At 41.6% G+C, this 17,065-nt stretch overlaps 1 protein-coding gene across 1 annotated transcript in view; it reads left to right on the forward strand.

Annotated features, from left to right (window-relative positions):
* Positions 1-458: 458 nt before the first annotated feature.
* Positions 459-17,065, forward strand: part of Ttc26 (tetratricopeptide repeat domain 26) — a 51,745-nt gene continuing 35,138 nt past the window's right edge. The window contains exons 1-6 of the mRNA XM_038320828.1: positions 459-569; positions 1,059-1,196; positions 4,442-4,534; positions 6,462-6,576; positions 9,206-9,255; positions 14,309-14,454. Of these exons, the coding sequence (XP_038176756.1) occupies positions 567-569; positions 1,059-1,196; positions 4,442-4,534; positions 6,462-6,576; positions 9,206-9,255; positions 14,309-14,454 (545 nt within the window). The 5' untranslated portion in view covers positions 459-566. The remainder of the gene's footprint in view (positions 570-1,058; positions 1,197-4,441; positions 4,535-6,461; positions 6,577-9,205; positions 9,256-14,308; positions 14,455-17,065) is intronic.

The raw sequence follows: 17,065 nt of genomic DNA on the forward strand, positions 1-17,065 counted from the left end.
CGAATAAACTTGCTTTAGTTAATTTGGCTGCGAAGGTTTGGGTCGTGGTCTTTCTCCTCCCATCTTTGGGATTAACAGTGTCTTTAGGAAATGTTTTGGTGTTGCTTCTGCCTCCAAACTACTCTTCGGTTCAGCGGGTACCAGCGGAACACAAAGACAAAAAGCCAGACAGCCGGTAGCTATATAACTGAACCTAGACAAAACGGAAGTGGTTCTTGAAAATTATCTTCCCAAGAAACTTGCATATGAAATATACTTCCTAATTGCAATAGTGATTCTAAGTCGCCTTTCCCTAAATTACATTCCTAAGCAGAGACACAACCACATTTTCGTCTTCAGCACAAACAAGGATCTGCTCCCTTAAGAGGAACGTATCATCTAGCCGTGGAAACGCACGGAACCAAGAAGCCGCGGGCACTAGTTCTCGGGCGAGCTCTTCTCATCGAAGGACCAGCCCCCAGGCAGCGTTGCCGTGGAGACAGAGCTCGCTGTGTAGATGTGGCAACTCGCCGAGACACAGCCTTTGCTGACTATCTGCGGCAGGGGCTCACGGGACCGACGCCAAGATGGTTAGTAGCTTTGAATAGTAAGGGGGAACTTCAAATAGGTTTTTACCCGGGCTTAGAGCCCCCAACACTATTGGATAGAATCTAGGTGTGTCTCCAGGGGCCGATCCCTTTATCCTTCCAGTGTTTCCACCGGGAATAGCGAGGGATGCAAAGAAAAATACCCCGATGCTCTCTTTCCCTTCTGCTTCTCCATTTCCCGACACCAAATCTGCTTGTGGAGTGGAAAAGGAGCCAGGGAAGACAGAGATGGTAGAAGCTGCGAGAATTGTTCGTCTCTTGTGGATAAGTAGATGGTTGTGGATAAGTAGTTAGGAGTAATTATTTGGCTCCCCTTCAGTAGAAGGTGATGGCTCTTTTAATAAAATGCGTGTTTAAAAAGAATCAGAATAGAGTTACTAGTATTTGTTGGTAAGGATTTGACTTGTAAATCACAGAGCTCAGTTTAAAAATGACTTTTGAGTTGAACCGTCTTTGCTGTTTGTTTTACAGATGCTTTCAAGAGCCAAACCCGCTGTGGGCGGGGAATCACCGCACACTGACAAAAGAAAGAAGAAAGGTAGGAAGATTCCAAAACTAGAAGATCTGCTTTCGCAAAGAGATTTCACGGGCGCTATTACCCTTTTGGAGGTAATGTCAAAGAAGGGTTAAATCTGGTGAATGTCGGTTACTATGCTCTTGGAATAGGCGGGTACGTTCTGGGGAAATCCAAGTAAATACAACCAGACACGTGTTTCAGACTCCGAGTTAACTATAAACTTGATAAAAACAGAAAAGCTTTTGGACTGGAGAGATGGCTTGACAGTTAAGGGCATTGGCTGCTCTTCTAGAGGACCTGGATTCCCAGCACCCACATGTCTGCTCACAACCATTAGTAACTCCAGGGGCTCTAAGGCGTTCTGATCTCCTTCAGCGCCAGGAATACAGATGGTGAATAGAAATAGATGAAGACAAAACACTCATACACTTACAACTATTTTTCTCTAGTCCCACAGATGGTAAATCTAATCTAAAAATACAACATTACCTGAATACAGGGTCAATTCACACGTTGTTTATCTTAATTCCTGAGTGACTTATAACTTCTTCCTATAATAGTATTTTGCTTATAAAAATTAAGTGATCATTGGGCCAGGTAGTTATGGGGCAAACCTTTTAATCCCAGCACTGGAGAGGTAGACAGGGAGGCAGGATCTCTGTGAGTTCGAGGTCAGCCTGGTCTACAGAGCAAGTTTCGGGGATGCTCCAAGGCTACAGAGAAAACCTGTTTCAAAAAACCAAAACCAAAACCCAAACAAAACAAATAAAAAAAAAAGAATGAAAAGAAAAGAAATAAATTGTGATCGTACCATATTTATTTTAAAAATATTGTAAACTCATGAAGCATTTTAACCCTGTATGTCAGTGTCATCTTCTTATCTTCTTTTGGAATCAATGCTGAGGGTCAAATTCAGGGCCTCAAGTAAGCATTCTGTCGTGGTTCTACCCCCCACCCCCCAGCCCAGCCCCAGCATGTAGACTTCACCTTTTAATATGCACTGGAGGTGCCAAGGATAGTTACTTAGATTTTTCTAGACCTAGGCTCCTGTGTTATTTGAATTCACTAGGTCTGCAGTTGTGCTCAGGAAGCTGCATTCTGGGTATATAGTCTAAGAAGTCCTTCCGACATAAACTGTCCTAGGAGACTGAAATTGGAGAAACCACGTGTGGAAAGCACAGCAGTGAAGAGTGAAGGGTGCACCAAAGGATGAAGTGTCCTGACAGCATGGTCTGCTTGTGCTGTGCTGCAGTCTATTGTACTGCATTTTCTACTGGTCCTTTCATGTAAATCTGTAGTTATGCATCTCTGAAACTGTCCAGAGTAATTTTCTGATTAGCTTTATGTATATTTCTCAGTATTCCATACCAAAAAAAAATCCCATTTATCTTACTAGTGCTTTGATATTGAGTCCAGTTGTTTGGCTTTCTTGCGTCAACTCTCATCTTTTGCAGTAGGACTTGGAAGGATCTAGCAGTGCAAGTCAGAGGACTGAATATCATATACATGTCTCTCTCTCTCTTTTTTTTCTTCGAGACAGAGTTTCTGTAGACCAGGCTGGCCTTGAACTCAGAGATCCTCGTGTTGCTGCCTCCCACATGCTGGAATTAAAGGCGTGCACCCTCTCCTCAGCTACATGTCTATTAATTTTTTAAGAATTTATAAAATGATATGTAGTTTGTGTCTCTGTGTGGGTATGTGTGCCTGAATGCAGCTCCCCACAGAGGCCAAAACTGGATCCCCTGGAGCTAGAGTTACAGAAAGTTGTGAACTGCCTTATGAGGGTGCTGGGAACTGAACTTCGGTCCTCTAGGAGACCAGCAATGGCATAGTACACATAATTCAAAATAAAAATATCGGGGCTGACTAAAGAGGAAAACAAAGCAAAACCAAAACAATACAAAACATAAAACCTTAGAGGAGGAAGAGGTTTTTTGGCTTATAATTCCAGGTGACAGCCCATACTGAGAGAAGGCCCGGTAGAAATTTGAAGTCAGGCCTGCTTGCAATTCTATACAGTATTAACTCTGTCCAAGGAACTCAGTTTTCAACCAAAGAAGCACTGTATTTTGGTTTTGTTTTTTTTTTCTTGTTGTTGCTGTTGTTGTTGTTGTTTTGAGACAAAGTCTCTACGTAGACCAGGATGGCCTTAAACAATAGAGCAGGCTGGTTTTGAACTCATAGAGTTCCACCTGCCTCTGCCTCCTAAGTGCTGGAATTAAGGACATGTGCCACCACACCCAGCTGAGCATTTACCACCATGCCCAGCTCCCTACATTGCTTTGCTCAGGGTCTTTATCACAGCAATGGAAATGAAAGTAGGGCACGTGGTAATTGAGAATCCTTCTCAATTCTTTCCTCTGCAGTAAAACTCCTTTTTTTTTTGTTAGGTGAGGAATTCTTAAGTTTTTTTAGTGGACACAAAGAAGACTATCTCTGTACACCTTTAACTCATCTGATCTGTAAACTAACCTGATCGAGATAATAGGATGCTTTACATTAGGAGCTATTAATTAATATGCATGTGTGCTAATAGGATAAGATGAATGTGTAATATTGAATACAGTAGAACCCAGTGGTGGGAGCCTGAGCTTTGGAGGCAGATGTGAATTTTAGTCCCCATTCTCACAGGGACAGAGGCTGACAGTGCCATCAGAGAACCATTGCTTGGCTTCTAACCTTCAGTTATTTGGCTTTAAATGTTTTTTTGTTTGTCTTTGTTTTTTGAGACAGGATCTCTCTGTGTAGCCCTGGCTTCCCTGGAACTCACTCTGTAGACCATGCTGGCCTCAAACTCACAGAGATCCTCATGCCTCTGTCTCCCAAATGTTAGAATTGAAGGCGTGCACCACCACTGCCCTGCTTGCTTTAAATGTTTTACGTAATTCTTGAACATCATCCAGAATTATTAGATAACTCAAACTTTCTGGAATAAGATGCTAGCAAACACAGAAGAACAAATCAAACACATCTGAATCAGAAGGCTTCTGTGACAAGTAGGTGACAGCTGACACCTGTCAGTGGAGGCATCATTGACCTGCGTATGGTCCAGCTTCTGTTGTTTAGCATTTTACTTGTTTATCAGTCACTCAGCATACCTTTAAAAAATAAAAACAAGCCAGGTGGTGGTGGCACACGCCTTTAATCCCAGCACTCGGGAGGCAGAGGCAGGTGAGTTTGAAGCCAACCTGCTCTAGAGAGTAAATTCCAGGAGAGCTAGAGCTGTTATACAGAGAAACCCTGTCTCAAAAAGCCAAAACAAATAAATAAGTAAAAGCCAAAACATTTATTATTAAAATGTTTTTCCTGATTTTTTTCATGACATTTTAATGTGAAGTTCAAACGCCATGTCGGGGAGCAAGAAGACGACACTAACTTGTGGATTGGATACTGTGCTTTTCACCTGGGTGACTACAAGAGAGCTTTGGAGGTCAGTGAAGACAAAGTCAAATGGTGTCTCAGATGACATTATACGGTACATTCGCATAGTAACAGCAGAAGGAAAGAATGCAGGTGGAAACGGGGAAAAGAAAGAAATCGGCCTATCTGCCTTCCGCAGTCCTACGTCTTTTAATTAAAACTTCACTGGCCCTTTGTAAGGAGCAGACTCAGAGGGGCAGGGACGGTAACAGCACTCATGCGGTACGGTTGTGGGAGTCTTTCTGGAAGAAGCACTCTGACACCAGTGAGGGAATGTCACTGGCAGACTGAAGCAGAACACTTTGGAGAGGCTTCCATTGCAGGTCCAGTGTGCATTCTCGTTTCATACTCCAAAATCGTTAGGGTGCAGGCAAGCGAGCAAGTTTCACAGATACTGCGATGGCAGTCAGCGGCCGTCAGCAGGTTGTTAGGGGCAACAACAGCCCATGATTTCAGTGTGCAATGAAGTCGTGTGTGGCAGATGGCAGCACAAGCCATGCTTTAAGTAGATCACTAAATAAATAAGATAAATGATCTTCTCTAACTTATTCTACTTCAATATGAATGTTTAAGGGAAAATGTCTGTGGGTGGGAGTGTTTAGAGGGTGTGCAGTGGGAAGTCAGAAGGTAGCTGGAGGAGGATATGGGGCTCAATCAAAAGGATCAATGAACATGCTGTAGGGAAACCTGCTAGTTTGTAACTTAATTTAAAAAGATAATTTGGGGCTGGAGAGATGGCTTGGAGGTTAAGAGAGATCTGCTCTTCCAGAGGTCCTGAGTTCAATTCCCATGGTGGCTCACAACCATCTGTAATGAGATCTGGTGCCCTCTTCTAGCTTTGCAGGGATACACACAGGCAGAACACTGTGTACATAACAAGTAAATAAATGTTTGTTTTTTTTTTTTTTTAAAGATAACCTGGGCGGTGGTGGTGCACAATTTTAATCCCAGCACTTGGGAGGCAGAGGCAGGTGGATCTCTGTGAGTTTGAAGTCAGCCTGGTCTACAGAGTGAGTTCCAAGACATCCAGGGCTTTTACACAGAGAAGCCCTGTCTCAACCCCCCCCCATTTTTTTAAACAATAAAGAGACAGATATTTATAGATATATAATATATAAACTAAAATGCTTGTATAAAGCCCACAAAACAAAGAACATGGGTAGCATTCCAATATAATGTCTGAGTATTTAATATATTTGTTAGTATTATTTTTGTATAATGGAAGTTATTATTATGAAATAGTTTTGATTAAACTCCAAAAATAACTTTATAAAAAGGAGAAAGACTCTCCCTATGTGGTCTGGCATGTGAGTCTGTATCTTACTTTCCCTTCACTTTTATATGTGTGCTAGAGACCAGTATTAGCATGAGACTGGACTCAGGGCCCTCACCTGCCAGGTGGGCATTTTGCCTTTGAGTATTTCTTACTTCTTTAAAATTTTTTTTTTGATTTATTTACTTTATTTTATGGGTGTGAGTATTTTGCTTGCATGCGTGTATGTGAACCAGGCACATGCTTGGAACCTGCAGAGTCCAGAAGGGGACGCTGGATCTCCTGGAACTGGAGTTACAGCTGATTTTAAGCCATCTTGTGGGTTCTGGAAATCGAACCTGGGCCCTCTGCAAGAACAGCCAATTCTCTTAGTCTTCTCTCCAGAAGCCCCATCTGTATGTCTTTTTAAGTTAGCAAAACTATTGCAGTTGTTTTAATTTCTGAAGGGTTCTAAGACATATTAACAATGAGGAGGAAACAAAGCTTAAGTTCTTTGTACAAGAGCCCTGCTGGGTGGAATCACACAGAGCCTAACCTCTTCTGGCAGGGGACAGGGGAGGAGATGTGGATCCTCAAACTCTCTCTGTGAGAGCCCCTCCTTCATTGTAGAAAGTGGATAGTTGCTTTACTGTCAGGCGAGGCCGTCACCTGCTGTCTGTTTCAGGAATATGAAAACGCAACGAAGGAGGAAAACTGCAATCCAGACGTGTGGGTAAACTTGGCCTGCACCTACTTTTTTCTTGGGATGTATAAACAAGCAGAAACTGCTGGGTTTAAAGGTAAAATGAGCTTTTCAATATTCATTTTTGCCAAAATATCTCTGTCTGTTGTTACATCTCCTACTCTTTCTATGATCAGGGTTTGCCATGTGCTTATTTTTGGTTCTAAAGCGTGTGTCTTATAGATATTTTAATTTACAGCTGAAGCTTTGTTTTATTTTTAATTCCAATCTGACAATCTCTGTTTTGCTTTTTTTTTTTCTGGGTGCTGGAGGCTTAGCCCAGACTGACCCAGTGCTTGTTGGCCAAATACTCTACCACAGAACTAAACTTCAACCCCAACACTAGATTTGAGAGCTATTCAGAACGTCTCAAGTAGTGGATTTGATCAGTTCTGTCTTTAAAGAGAGTTAGTTACCTTATTCTCACCCTTTCCCTTGCCCCAACACGAGAGACAAGCAGACGAGATAAGAAAGGGAGCAAGGAACCGAGCTGAGCGGTGGCTCAGTGGCAGTCCCGAGGTCCCGAGTTTGATTCCTGAGTCCGATTCCTGTCACAGAGCAGCGTGGGCTGTCTGTCCCAAGTTCGATTCTGTAACAGCTGCCGTGGGCAGTCTGTCCCGAGTGCCTGCCTGCGCCCTCTTGTGGCGTGGGGGAAAAAAGGGAGCAAGGTGTCTTACAAGGCTCCACAGGTGGACTTGAGGTGAAGGTGTGTTTAGGACCCTCAGGTCAAGCTGCTGGGTTATAGGGTTTATTGCTCACAGTGAGAAAGCTGGCCTAAAGATCCTCACCTGAAGAGTCCAGCAGGCTTCGCTTTGACCTTAGAAACTTGTCTGAGGGGCATAGAAGAAAAAAAAAGGATAATAAGAACACAAATCAAATGGAATATAAGGAAATATAGAAAAAGTGGGCAAGGGAATATTGATTAACATCCTGTTAGGAAGGTGGAGGTGGTGTCACAAGCCTTTAATCCCAGCATTCAGGTGGAGCCTCGTCTACAAGAGCTAGTTCCAGGACAAGCCCAAAGCTACAGAGAAACCCTGTCTCAAAAAAAAAAAAAAAAAAAAGACCTTGGAATTTGGAAGGTTCCAGCCTTTTTTCTTGGATCCCTGTTTAAGGGTGGCACTTAACTGTGGTAGAAGTCCCTGGAGTAGAGAGGATTGGTATCTAGGAAAACGTGACAGTATAATTCCAGAATTAGGAAAATGTGGGAGTGCAATTTTGGGAAAGGAGATTTCAGGAGGAATTGAGAAAGAACACTGGGGTGAGCAGAAAACTGTGGGTGGCTGCATGTGTGCTCAGGTGACACGCAGTGTGTGGGTCAGTGTGTGGACAGCACAGAAGTGGTGCATGTGTGCTCTGAGGTGACAGTGTGTGTGGACAGCACAGAGGTGGTGCACGTGTGCTCTGAGGTGACAGTGTGTGTGGACAGCACAGAGGTGGTGCACGTGTGCTCTGAGGTGACACGCAGTGTGTGGACAGCACAGAGGTGGTGCACGTGTGCTCTGAGGTGACACGCAGTGTGTGGACAGCACAGAGGTGGTGCACGTGTGCTCTGAGGTGACACGCAGTGTGTGGACAGCACAGAGGTGGGCTGCACTGTGTGGGTGTGTGAAACCTTGTGCTGTGGGACACAGCAGTATCAGTAGAAGTAGAGATCAGAACCTTAGGACAAGCCTCTCCTGGCTCTCCTGTGGCGACTTGCCTGCAGGTGGGCCAGACTGTTTATTCTAACAAACACATACAGGTAGAGAAGGATTTGTGGTGGCCCACCTGAGCCTCATCTTATTCCGGCAAGGGACTAACTTTCATAGACTATTGATTTAGTTTTTATTTTTATGTGAGTGCTTTGCTTGAATGGGCTCTTAGTACTCAGAAGAGAGCCCAAGATCCCCTGAAACAGGAGTCTGTAAACTTGTGAACGCTTGGAACTGAACCTGGATCCTCTGCAAGAGCAGCAAATGCTCTTAACCTCTGAGTCATCTCTTATATTGCTGTGGGATAATGCTCTTGTATCCTGTAATGATTCGTCACTAATATTGGTTTAATAAAATGTTGATTAGCCAGTAGCCAGGCAGCAAGTAGAGGCTGGGCTACCAGACTAGGAGAATTCTGGGAAGAGGAAAGGTTCAGTCTGCAGTTGTTACCCAGATGCAGAGGATGCAAGATGAAAATGCTATACTGTGCAGGACCACTGGCAGTGGCACCAGGATTTGTCCCTCCTGCCGGTATTGGCATTTTGGAACCCATTCTCTTTGGATGGATACCTTGTGCAGCCTAGATATAGTAGGGAGGGCCTTGGTCCTTCCTTAAAGCAATGTGCCTTACCCTCTCTGAGGAGTGGATGGGATGGGAGGAGGTGAGGGAGTGGGAACTGGGATTGGTATGTAAAATAAAAATGAAAAAAGATAGTTTGTTTTCTTTTTTTTTTAAAAAAGAAAAAGAAAATGCTGCATTGAGAAAAAGTACCAAGTCATATGACTAAAAATGAATAAGAATTATGGGTTAATTTAAATTGTAAGAGCTATTTAATAATAAGCCTGAGCTAATAAACCTAACAGTTTATAATTAATATAAGCCTCTGTATGTTTCTTTGGGACTGAACAGTTGCAGGACTAAGTGGGACAGACTACAAACTATGGGATTCTTTACCAAACATGCTTCTTCTTTTTTTTTTTTTTCTTTTTCAGCTCCAAAAAGCCGGCTCCAAAACCGCCTGTTGTTCCATCTGGCCCACAAGGTATTCATATTCTCACTTCACACCGCTTGCTTTAAAATCAGTTTCCTTTTTCTTCCTTTGCCAACAGTGATGGAAAATTTTAATAGACATTTCTGTTGATGTTACTAAATTGTCTTACAGAAAGTTAATCAAGTCATAGACAAGTAGCATAAAAATATATTCAGTTCATTTAAAAATTTCACAATATAATTTTTGTTATTATTATCTTACAGTGTTAAGAATGAAACTCAGGGCCCGAATGTGGTGGCGCACACCTTTAATCCCAGCACTTGGGAGGCAGAGGCAGGCGGATCTCTCTGTGAGGCCAGCCTGGTCTACAAAGTGAGTTCTAGGATGTTCAGGGCTATTATACAGAGAAACCCTGTCTCAAAAAATCAACAACAACAAAAACAAAAAGAATTAAACCCAGGGTCTTGTGCATGTTAGGCAAATGCTCTGCCACTGAGCAATATCCAGTGCCCTTGGCTTTTTGAGACAAAGTGTTGCAATGTTGTACAGGCTGGACTGAAACTTGCTGCAAAGCTCAAGATGATCTCACATGTAGGCCTCCTGCCTTAGCCTCCCAGCTGCTGGGGTTAGAGGCACGTACCACCACACCCAGGGCCAGAGCTGCGTCTGACTGCTTGTTTCCATTTGTCCCAAACGACCAGAATTCTGTCTTCTCGCCTTTCTTGTATTGGTCTTGTATTGATTTTTAAAAATTCCATATTTGTCCTCTGTTAGCTTGCTACTATGCATATTTTATAGTACCTTAGCAGTTACTATAGCATATGTCATTTATTGAAGTTCTTTTGGTTGTTGAGGGTTTTCTTTTGTTTTTGTTTGTGTTTTTCAATACAAGGTTTCTCTGTGTAGCCCTGGAACTCATTTTGTAGATCAGATTGGCCTCAAACTCTAGACCCACCTGTCTCTGCTTCCTGAGTGCTGGGATTAAAGGTGTGTGCCATCACCACCCAGCCTATATTATTTTTTGAGGAAATTTCTATTTTTTTCCTTTTTTTCTTTTCCTTTCCCTTCTTTTCTTTTCTTTTTTCTTTTTCTTTTTCTTTTTTTGAGACAAAATTTCTTTGTAGCTTTGGAGCCTGTCTTGGAACTAGCTCTTGTAGCCCAGGCTGACCTCGAACTCACAGACATCTGCCTACCTCTGCCTCCCAAGTGCTGGGATTAAAGGTGTGCTCCACCACCATTTTGGAGAGAAAATTTCTAATTAATTTTCCTGTAGCCATGTCTACTCATTTATTAAATCCATCTACTTAGTTCTTTTTTTAATTGATACTTATTGAGCTCTACGTTTCTCTCTGCCCCCCTCCCTGCCTCTCCCCTACCCCCTTTAATCCTCCCCAAGGTCCCCATGCTCCCAATTTACTCAGGAAATCTTGTCTTTTTCTACTTCCCATGTAGATTAGATCTATGTAAGTCTCTCTTAGTGTCCTCATTGTTGTCTAAGTTCTCTGGGATTGTGGTTTGTAGGCTGGCTTTCTTTGCTTTATGTTCAAAAACCACCTATGAGTGAGTACATGTGATAATTGTCTTTCTGTGTCTGGGTTACCTCACTCAAAATAATGTTTTCTAGCTCCATCCATTTTCCTGCAAAAGTCAAGCTGTCATTATTTTTTTCTGCTGTGTAGTACTCCATTGTGTAAATGTACCACGTTTTCCTTATCCATTCTTTGATTGAGGGGCATTTAGGTTGCTTCCAGGTTCTCGCTATGTCAAACAAAGCTGCTATGAACATAGTTGAGCACATGTCCTTGTGGCACGATTGAGCATCCTTTGGATATATACCCAAAAGTGGTATTACTGGGTCTTGAGGAAGGCTGTTTCCTAATTTTCTGAGAAATCGCCACACTGACATCCAAAGGGGTTGTACCAGCTTGCATTCCCACCAGCAATACAGGAGTGTTCCCTTTCCCCCACAACCTCTCCAGCATAAGTTGTCATCAGTGTTTTTGATCTTGGACATTCTTACAGGTGTTAGATGGAATCTCAGAGTTGTTTTGATTTGTATTTCTCTGATGACTAAGGATGTTGAACATTTTCTTAAGTGTCTTTCAGCCATTTTAGATTCCTCTGTTGAGAGTTCTCTGTTTAGGTCTGTACTCCATTTTTTTTTATTGGATTATGTGATCTTTTGGTGTCCAATTTCTTGAGTTCTTTGTATATTTTGGATGTCTGATGTGGGGTTAGTGAAGATCTTTTCCCATTCTGTAGGCTGTCATTTTGTCTAGTTGACCATGTCCTTTGCTTTACAGTTTGCTTTTCAGTTTCAGGAGGTCCCATTTATTAATTGTTTCTCTCAGTGTCTGTGCTGCTGGGATTATATTTAGGAAGTGGTTCCCTTTGCCAATGCATTCAGGTATACTTACCACTTTCTCTTCTATAAGGTTCAGTGTGGCTGGCTTTATGTTGAGGTCTTTGATCCATTTGGACTTGAGTTTTGTGCATGGTGATAGATATGGGTCTATTTTCATTCTTCTGCATGTTGATATCCAGTTATGCCAGCACCACTTGTTAAATATGTTTTCTTTTTTCCATTTGATATTTTTTGCTTCTTTATCAAAGATCAGGTGTTCAAAGATGTGTGGATTGATATCCGGGTCTTCTATTCAGTTCCATTGGTCCTCCTTATGCCAGTACCAGTCTGTTTTCAGTACTGTAGCTCTGTAGTAGAGTTTGAAGTCAGGGATTGTGATGCCTCCAGAAGTTCTTTTATTGTACAGGATTGTTTTGGCTATTCTGGGTTATTGTTCTTTCGAGGTCTTTGAAGAACTTTGCTGGGTTTGATGGGCATTGTGTTGAATATGTAGATTGCTTTTGGTAAGATTGCCATTTTTACTATGTTAATTCTGCCTACCCAAGAGCATTTGAGGTCTTTCCACTTTGTGGAAATCTTCTTCAATTTCTTTCTTCAAAGATTTAAAGTTCTTGTCATACAAGTCTTCCATTTGTTTGGTTAGAGTTACTCCGAGATATTTTATGCTATTTGTGGCTATTGTGAAGGGTGTTGATTCTCTGATTTCTTCCCCAGCCCTTTTATCATCTGTGTACAGGTGGGCTACTGATTTTTTTGAGTTAATCTTGTATCCTGCTACATTGCTGAAGGTGTTTATGAGTTGTAGAAGTTCCTTGGTAGAATTTTTGGGATCACTTATGTAAACTACCATATCATCAGCAAACATCTACTTAGTTCTTAATTTTGGTTGTGATAGAGCATTTATCTGGCATGCATGAAGCCCAGACTTTGTTCTCCAGTATCAAATAAGCACGTGTGTCTACAAATGTACATACATACAACACATACCTATAGTATATCTGTGATCAAACTTCAAATCCATTTCAGAATTTATTTACTTTTTTTGCTTTTTTTCAGATGGTCTTTCTGTGTAGCACTGGGTGCCCTGGAACTTGATCTTTAGACCACGTTGACCTTGAACTCACAGAGATCCACCTGCCTCTGCCTTCTGGCTCCCGAGTGCTGAGATTAAAGGTGTGCGACACCACTGCCTGGCCAGAATGTAATATTTTTTGAGACAAAGTTGGGTTTATTAAGCGCAGAAACAAAGGGAGAGAGAAAGAAAACATAAGCATAAAATGTACTTCCTATAGAACAAGTGCAGGCTTCTCAAAGGAGAGACTTAGAGTGGCATCACAGTGTGTCTAAAGTTTGATAAGAAACCTTTCTCTTCTTTTGACGTTATGACCAAGGAAACTCTTAGAAAAGACAGCATTTTTGTGGGGGGTTTCTGCAGTGTCACAAGGTTAGTTTGTGATCGTCATGGTGAAGGCAGGCAGGCAGGCATGGCACTGCAGTGTATTGAGAGCTTTACATCCTGATCAGAGACAGCAGGCTGGCAGGCAGGCAAAGACCTGGCTCAGGCTTGTGAAACCTGGAAGCTCACCCCTAGTGACACACCCACTCCAAAGTCACACCCGCTCCTAAAAGGCCACACCTCCTATTCCATCCCAAACAGTTTCACCAAGTGGGGGACTAAGCATTCAAACTTGAGCCTGTGGGGGCCACTCTCATTCAGACCACCACACCCACTGAGGGCAGTTCTCTTTAATCCTTGGTTTTTGAGACAGATCCTTTAAAGGAAAGAGTTAAGGAAGCAGGAGAGATGGTAGAGCTGTTAAGAACACTGGTTGCAGAGGGCCTGTGTTTAGTTCCCAGAACCCATGTGGCAGCTCACAGTTACAGTTCATAACTCTAGATCCAGAGGATCCAGCGTCCTCTTTTGTCCTCCATGGCGCTGGAGGCACATACATATATTCTGGGGAACACCTATACATTTAAAATTAAGATAAATATATCTTTTTAAGAAAATAAAAAGATTTGAATCATCAGGAAGGAGTGAAGAATAGTCTGTATCAAGAGTTACTTACAAATGTATCAGTTTGATCCTATTTATAAACAAAGGCAGTTGTTATTTATAGCTACCTTTTAATAAAATGAGCATAAAAGTTGAATTCTGATAGCCTGAAACAATAACCACATATGGTAACTGAAGAGACAATAAAACAGAAAATTAAATATTGTACTCATGAAGTTACATGACAAATACATTTTGATTACATACTGTTTACCAAAGAAAAAGAAATACAACCGGGCAGTGGTGGCATACGCCTTTAATTCCCGCACTTAGGAGGTAGAGGCAGGCAGATCTATGTGAGTTCGAGGCCAGCCTGATGTACAAGAGCTAGTTCAAGGTAGGCTCCAAAGATACAGAAAAACCCTGTCTTGAAAAACCAAAGAATGGGAAAGAATTGTTAAGGGGTGAGGGCAAAGAAATATAAGGCAGAAATATAAGGAGAAGAAATGAGTAGGGTGTTGATATTAAGTAATAAGTCGTAACTGTAACTTAGGACCTTTCCACTGCCAAGATTCTATCTCCAGAGATGACTCATATCCTTTCCCTATAACAGGACCAAAGAGACAGGAGCTAGGAGAAGGAGGAAGTAGAGACACAGAGGCAGAGAGGACTTGAGGCCTCTGTCACTGAGATCCTCTCTCACGTGAGTGTGACTCTGTGCATGTCTTTTCTCACCATCGTAGTTTAATGATGAGAAGAAATTGATGAACTTTCATCAGAATCTTCAGGATATTAAAGAAGACCAGCTTAGTTTGGCCTCAATCCACTATATGCGATCCCATTACCAAGAAGCTATTGATATATACAAGCGGATACTGCTGGATAACAGGTCTGTGCTCTTTCCTGCCCCCTTGAAATCTCTGCCGTTTTATTAGTTTCTTTTGTGTCTAATTTGGTTAAGAACCTAGTGTCCTCTGGACCTAGTACCACCACGTACTCAACGCTCTTTTGTTGCTAATCTGACAAGGTTAAAACCTCCTTGGATATTGTTCACATCAGACTGTCTCCACCCTTTTTCTTTTGTTGCCTTCATTTTTAATTTAATATTTTATGTGTAGGTGTGTTTCGCCTGCCAGTTTGTACACCAAATATGTGTCTGGTATCTGTGGAGGCGTTACATGTGACTGTGAGCTACCGTGTGGGTGCTGAGAACTAAATTTGGGTTCTCTGGGAGAGGAGCCCGTGCTCTTAACCATTGGGCCTTCTCTCCAGCCCTTTGTTTTTCAAGACAGTTTCTCACTTTGTAGCTGTCCTGGACCGCTTGTGTAGGCCAGGTTTGCCTTGAGTTTACAGAGAACCACCTGCTTCTTCCTTCCAAGTACTATAGGATTAAAGGCGTGTGCCAGCATGCTTGGCTCTACCTTTTTTTAATACCATTCCTTCTTTGTATTGAACCTGTTTTGAAATTTTTCCCTCTCAATTTTCCAGAGCATTTATATACTGACATATTTACTGATAACTTTGTGTGTGTTTATATAAAATGAGTATGGTTTTATATAAATTGAGTGCTTTTTCACCCTCTCATAAGAATCAATTTCTACCTACTGGAAATGATAATGCTGTTTTTGAAAAATTATGGCCTTGGAGGAAGAAAAATTATAAAAAATATAAGGATTCATATATATGTCAATGCCATAATGAAATCTGTTACTTTGTATGCTATATTTAAAATTTAATAATAATTTATAATATAGTAACAAAAGAATACATTATTTAAGGCTGGCCATGACAGCATACTACTTTAATCCTATTAGACTACTAGCATGCTAGGCAAGATTGCCTACTATGGCAATAGTGGTTTAAATGTTAGGGGGCAACCACCTGCTTTCTGATTGGATTTGAAGCCTGTTTCTTAGGGGGAATTCATTTCTAGTACTATAAAACTGGTTAAAATCCCATTATTAGGGGCTGGAGAGATGGCTCAGCAGTTATTATAACTGGCTGCTCTTCTAGAGGTCCTGAGTTCAACTCTCAACACCTACATGGTAGCTTAAAACCATCTGTGATGAGATCTGGTGCTTTCTTCTGGCATGCAGTCATACATGCAGGCAGAACACTAAGTATATAATAAATAAATAAATACATCTTAAAATAAAAACTCATTACTATAAAAGTCATTGGCCCTAGTAGAAAAGCTACTGCTGTTTTTCTAAAGGGACATGATGCACCTCTTAAGTTGCCTTCTAAATATTTATGTTTATAGCCATAGATTAAGTGCTACTGTCAGCTTGGCCAAAAACTCCTTGTAGTGGCATTAACTATAGATACTCATAGCAAGTCAAAAAGGTTTTCTCTAAGTGAAACATCTTTATCACTTTCTCAAAGGCTCAGAGAGCATTAAGGAAGAGGGAATGGAAAGAATATAAGAGGAAAGGGTGATAGCTGAAGAACACTGCCTTCTGGGCACTCTTGAATGCTTAGCACTCTGATTCTCTGCACAAGATTGGGCCATTTATCATTCCAGGGAGGAAGAGGGGGTGCTCATAAAACCCTGTCCTTCTCTGAGGACTTATAGACAGTTAATGGTTGCTGGGGAAGAGGGGCTTATGAGACTTCACCTGAGGAGACAAAAGCAGTTAATAGTGCTGGCAGGAGAGGGGGGACATTTTCTACAGTAGTTATGTGTAGGCAGAAGTTTCTGTCCCACCAGCAGCTCCCAAATGAACATACTTAGGCATATATTAATTATAAGTGCTTGGCCAATAGCTCAGACTTGTTACTAGTTAACTCTTACATTTAAATTAACCCATATTTCTTACCTTTACTTTGCCATGAGGTTTGGTACCTCATGCCCATCTTGCTTCTCTCTGTCTCCGCTGGTGACTTCTAGACTCCATCCTTCTTCCTCCCAGCATTCTCAGTTTAGCTCTCCCGCCTAACCTTATCCTGTTCAGCTGTTGGCCAGTCCACTTCTTTATTAAACCAGTCTTAGCAACATATATTCGCTCAGTGTAAAGGAATGTTCTACAGCTATGTACACGCTGGAAGGCATGCTCCTATAAATAACCCCTTACCCTTGCCTCTATAAGTAACCCTAATTAAATTCACTGGCTCACACACACATATGAAGACATATAAAAGGGAGATTGGTAGAGAAGAGGAAGGGATGAGTGGGAGTGGGAAGGGCATAAGAGAGTATAAAGGGTGGGTGAATAGCTCAAAATACATTATATGTATATTTGAAAATGACACAAACCAGTTAGCATGTATTATACATGCTAATAAAAACTTTTATAAAAGAGAACTATATCAAATGTAGTTGAAAGACACATAACTCCAAAAGAAAAAAAATACACTAATTATATCTTCCTTTCTTCCTCCAATGCAGATCCTTGCCCTGTTTTTTGCCTTGTTGTTCATTTGAGCTTTGCAGTTAGACATTTAATATAAGACAATAGTTGGATTCTACTTTTCCTTAAATGTTATTAGAATCAGTGTGA

Source organism: Arvicola amphibius, chromosome 2 (genome assembly GCF_903992535.2).
Source record: "Arvicola amphibius chromosome 2, mArvAmp1.2, whole genome shotgun sequence".
NCBI classification, from domain to species: Eukaryota; Metazoa; Chordata; class Mammalia; order Rodentia; family Cricetidae; genus Arvicola; species Arvicola amphibius.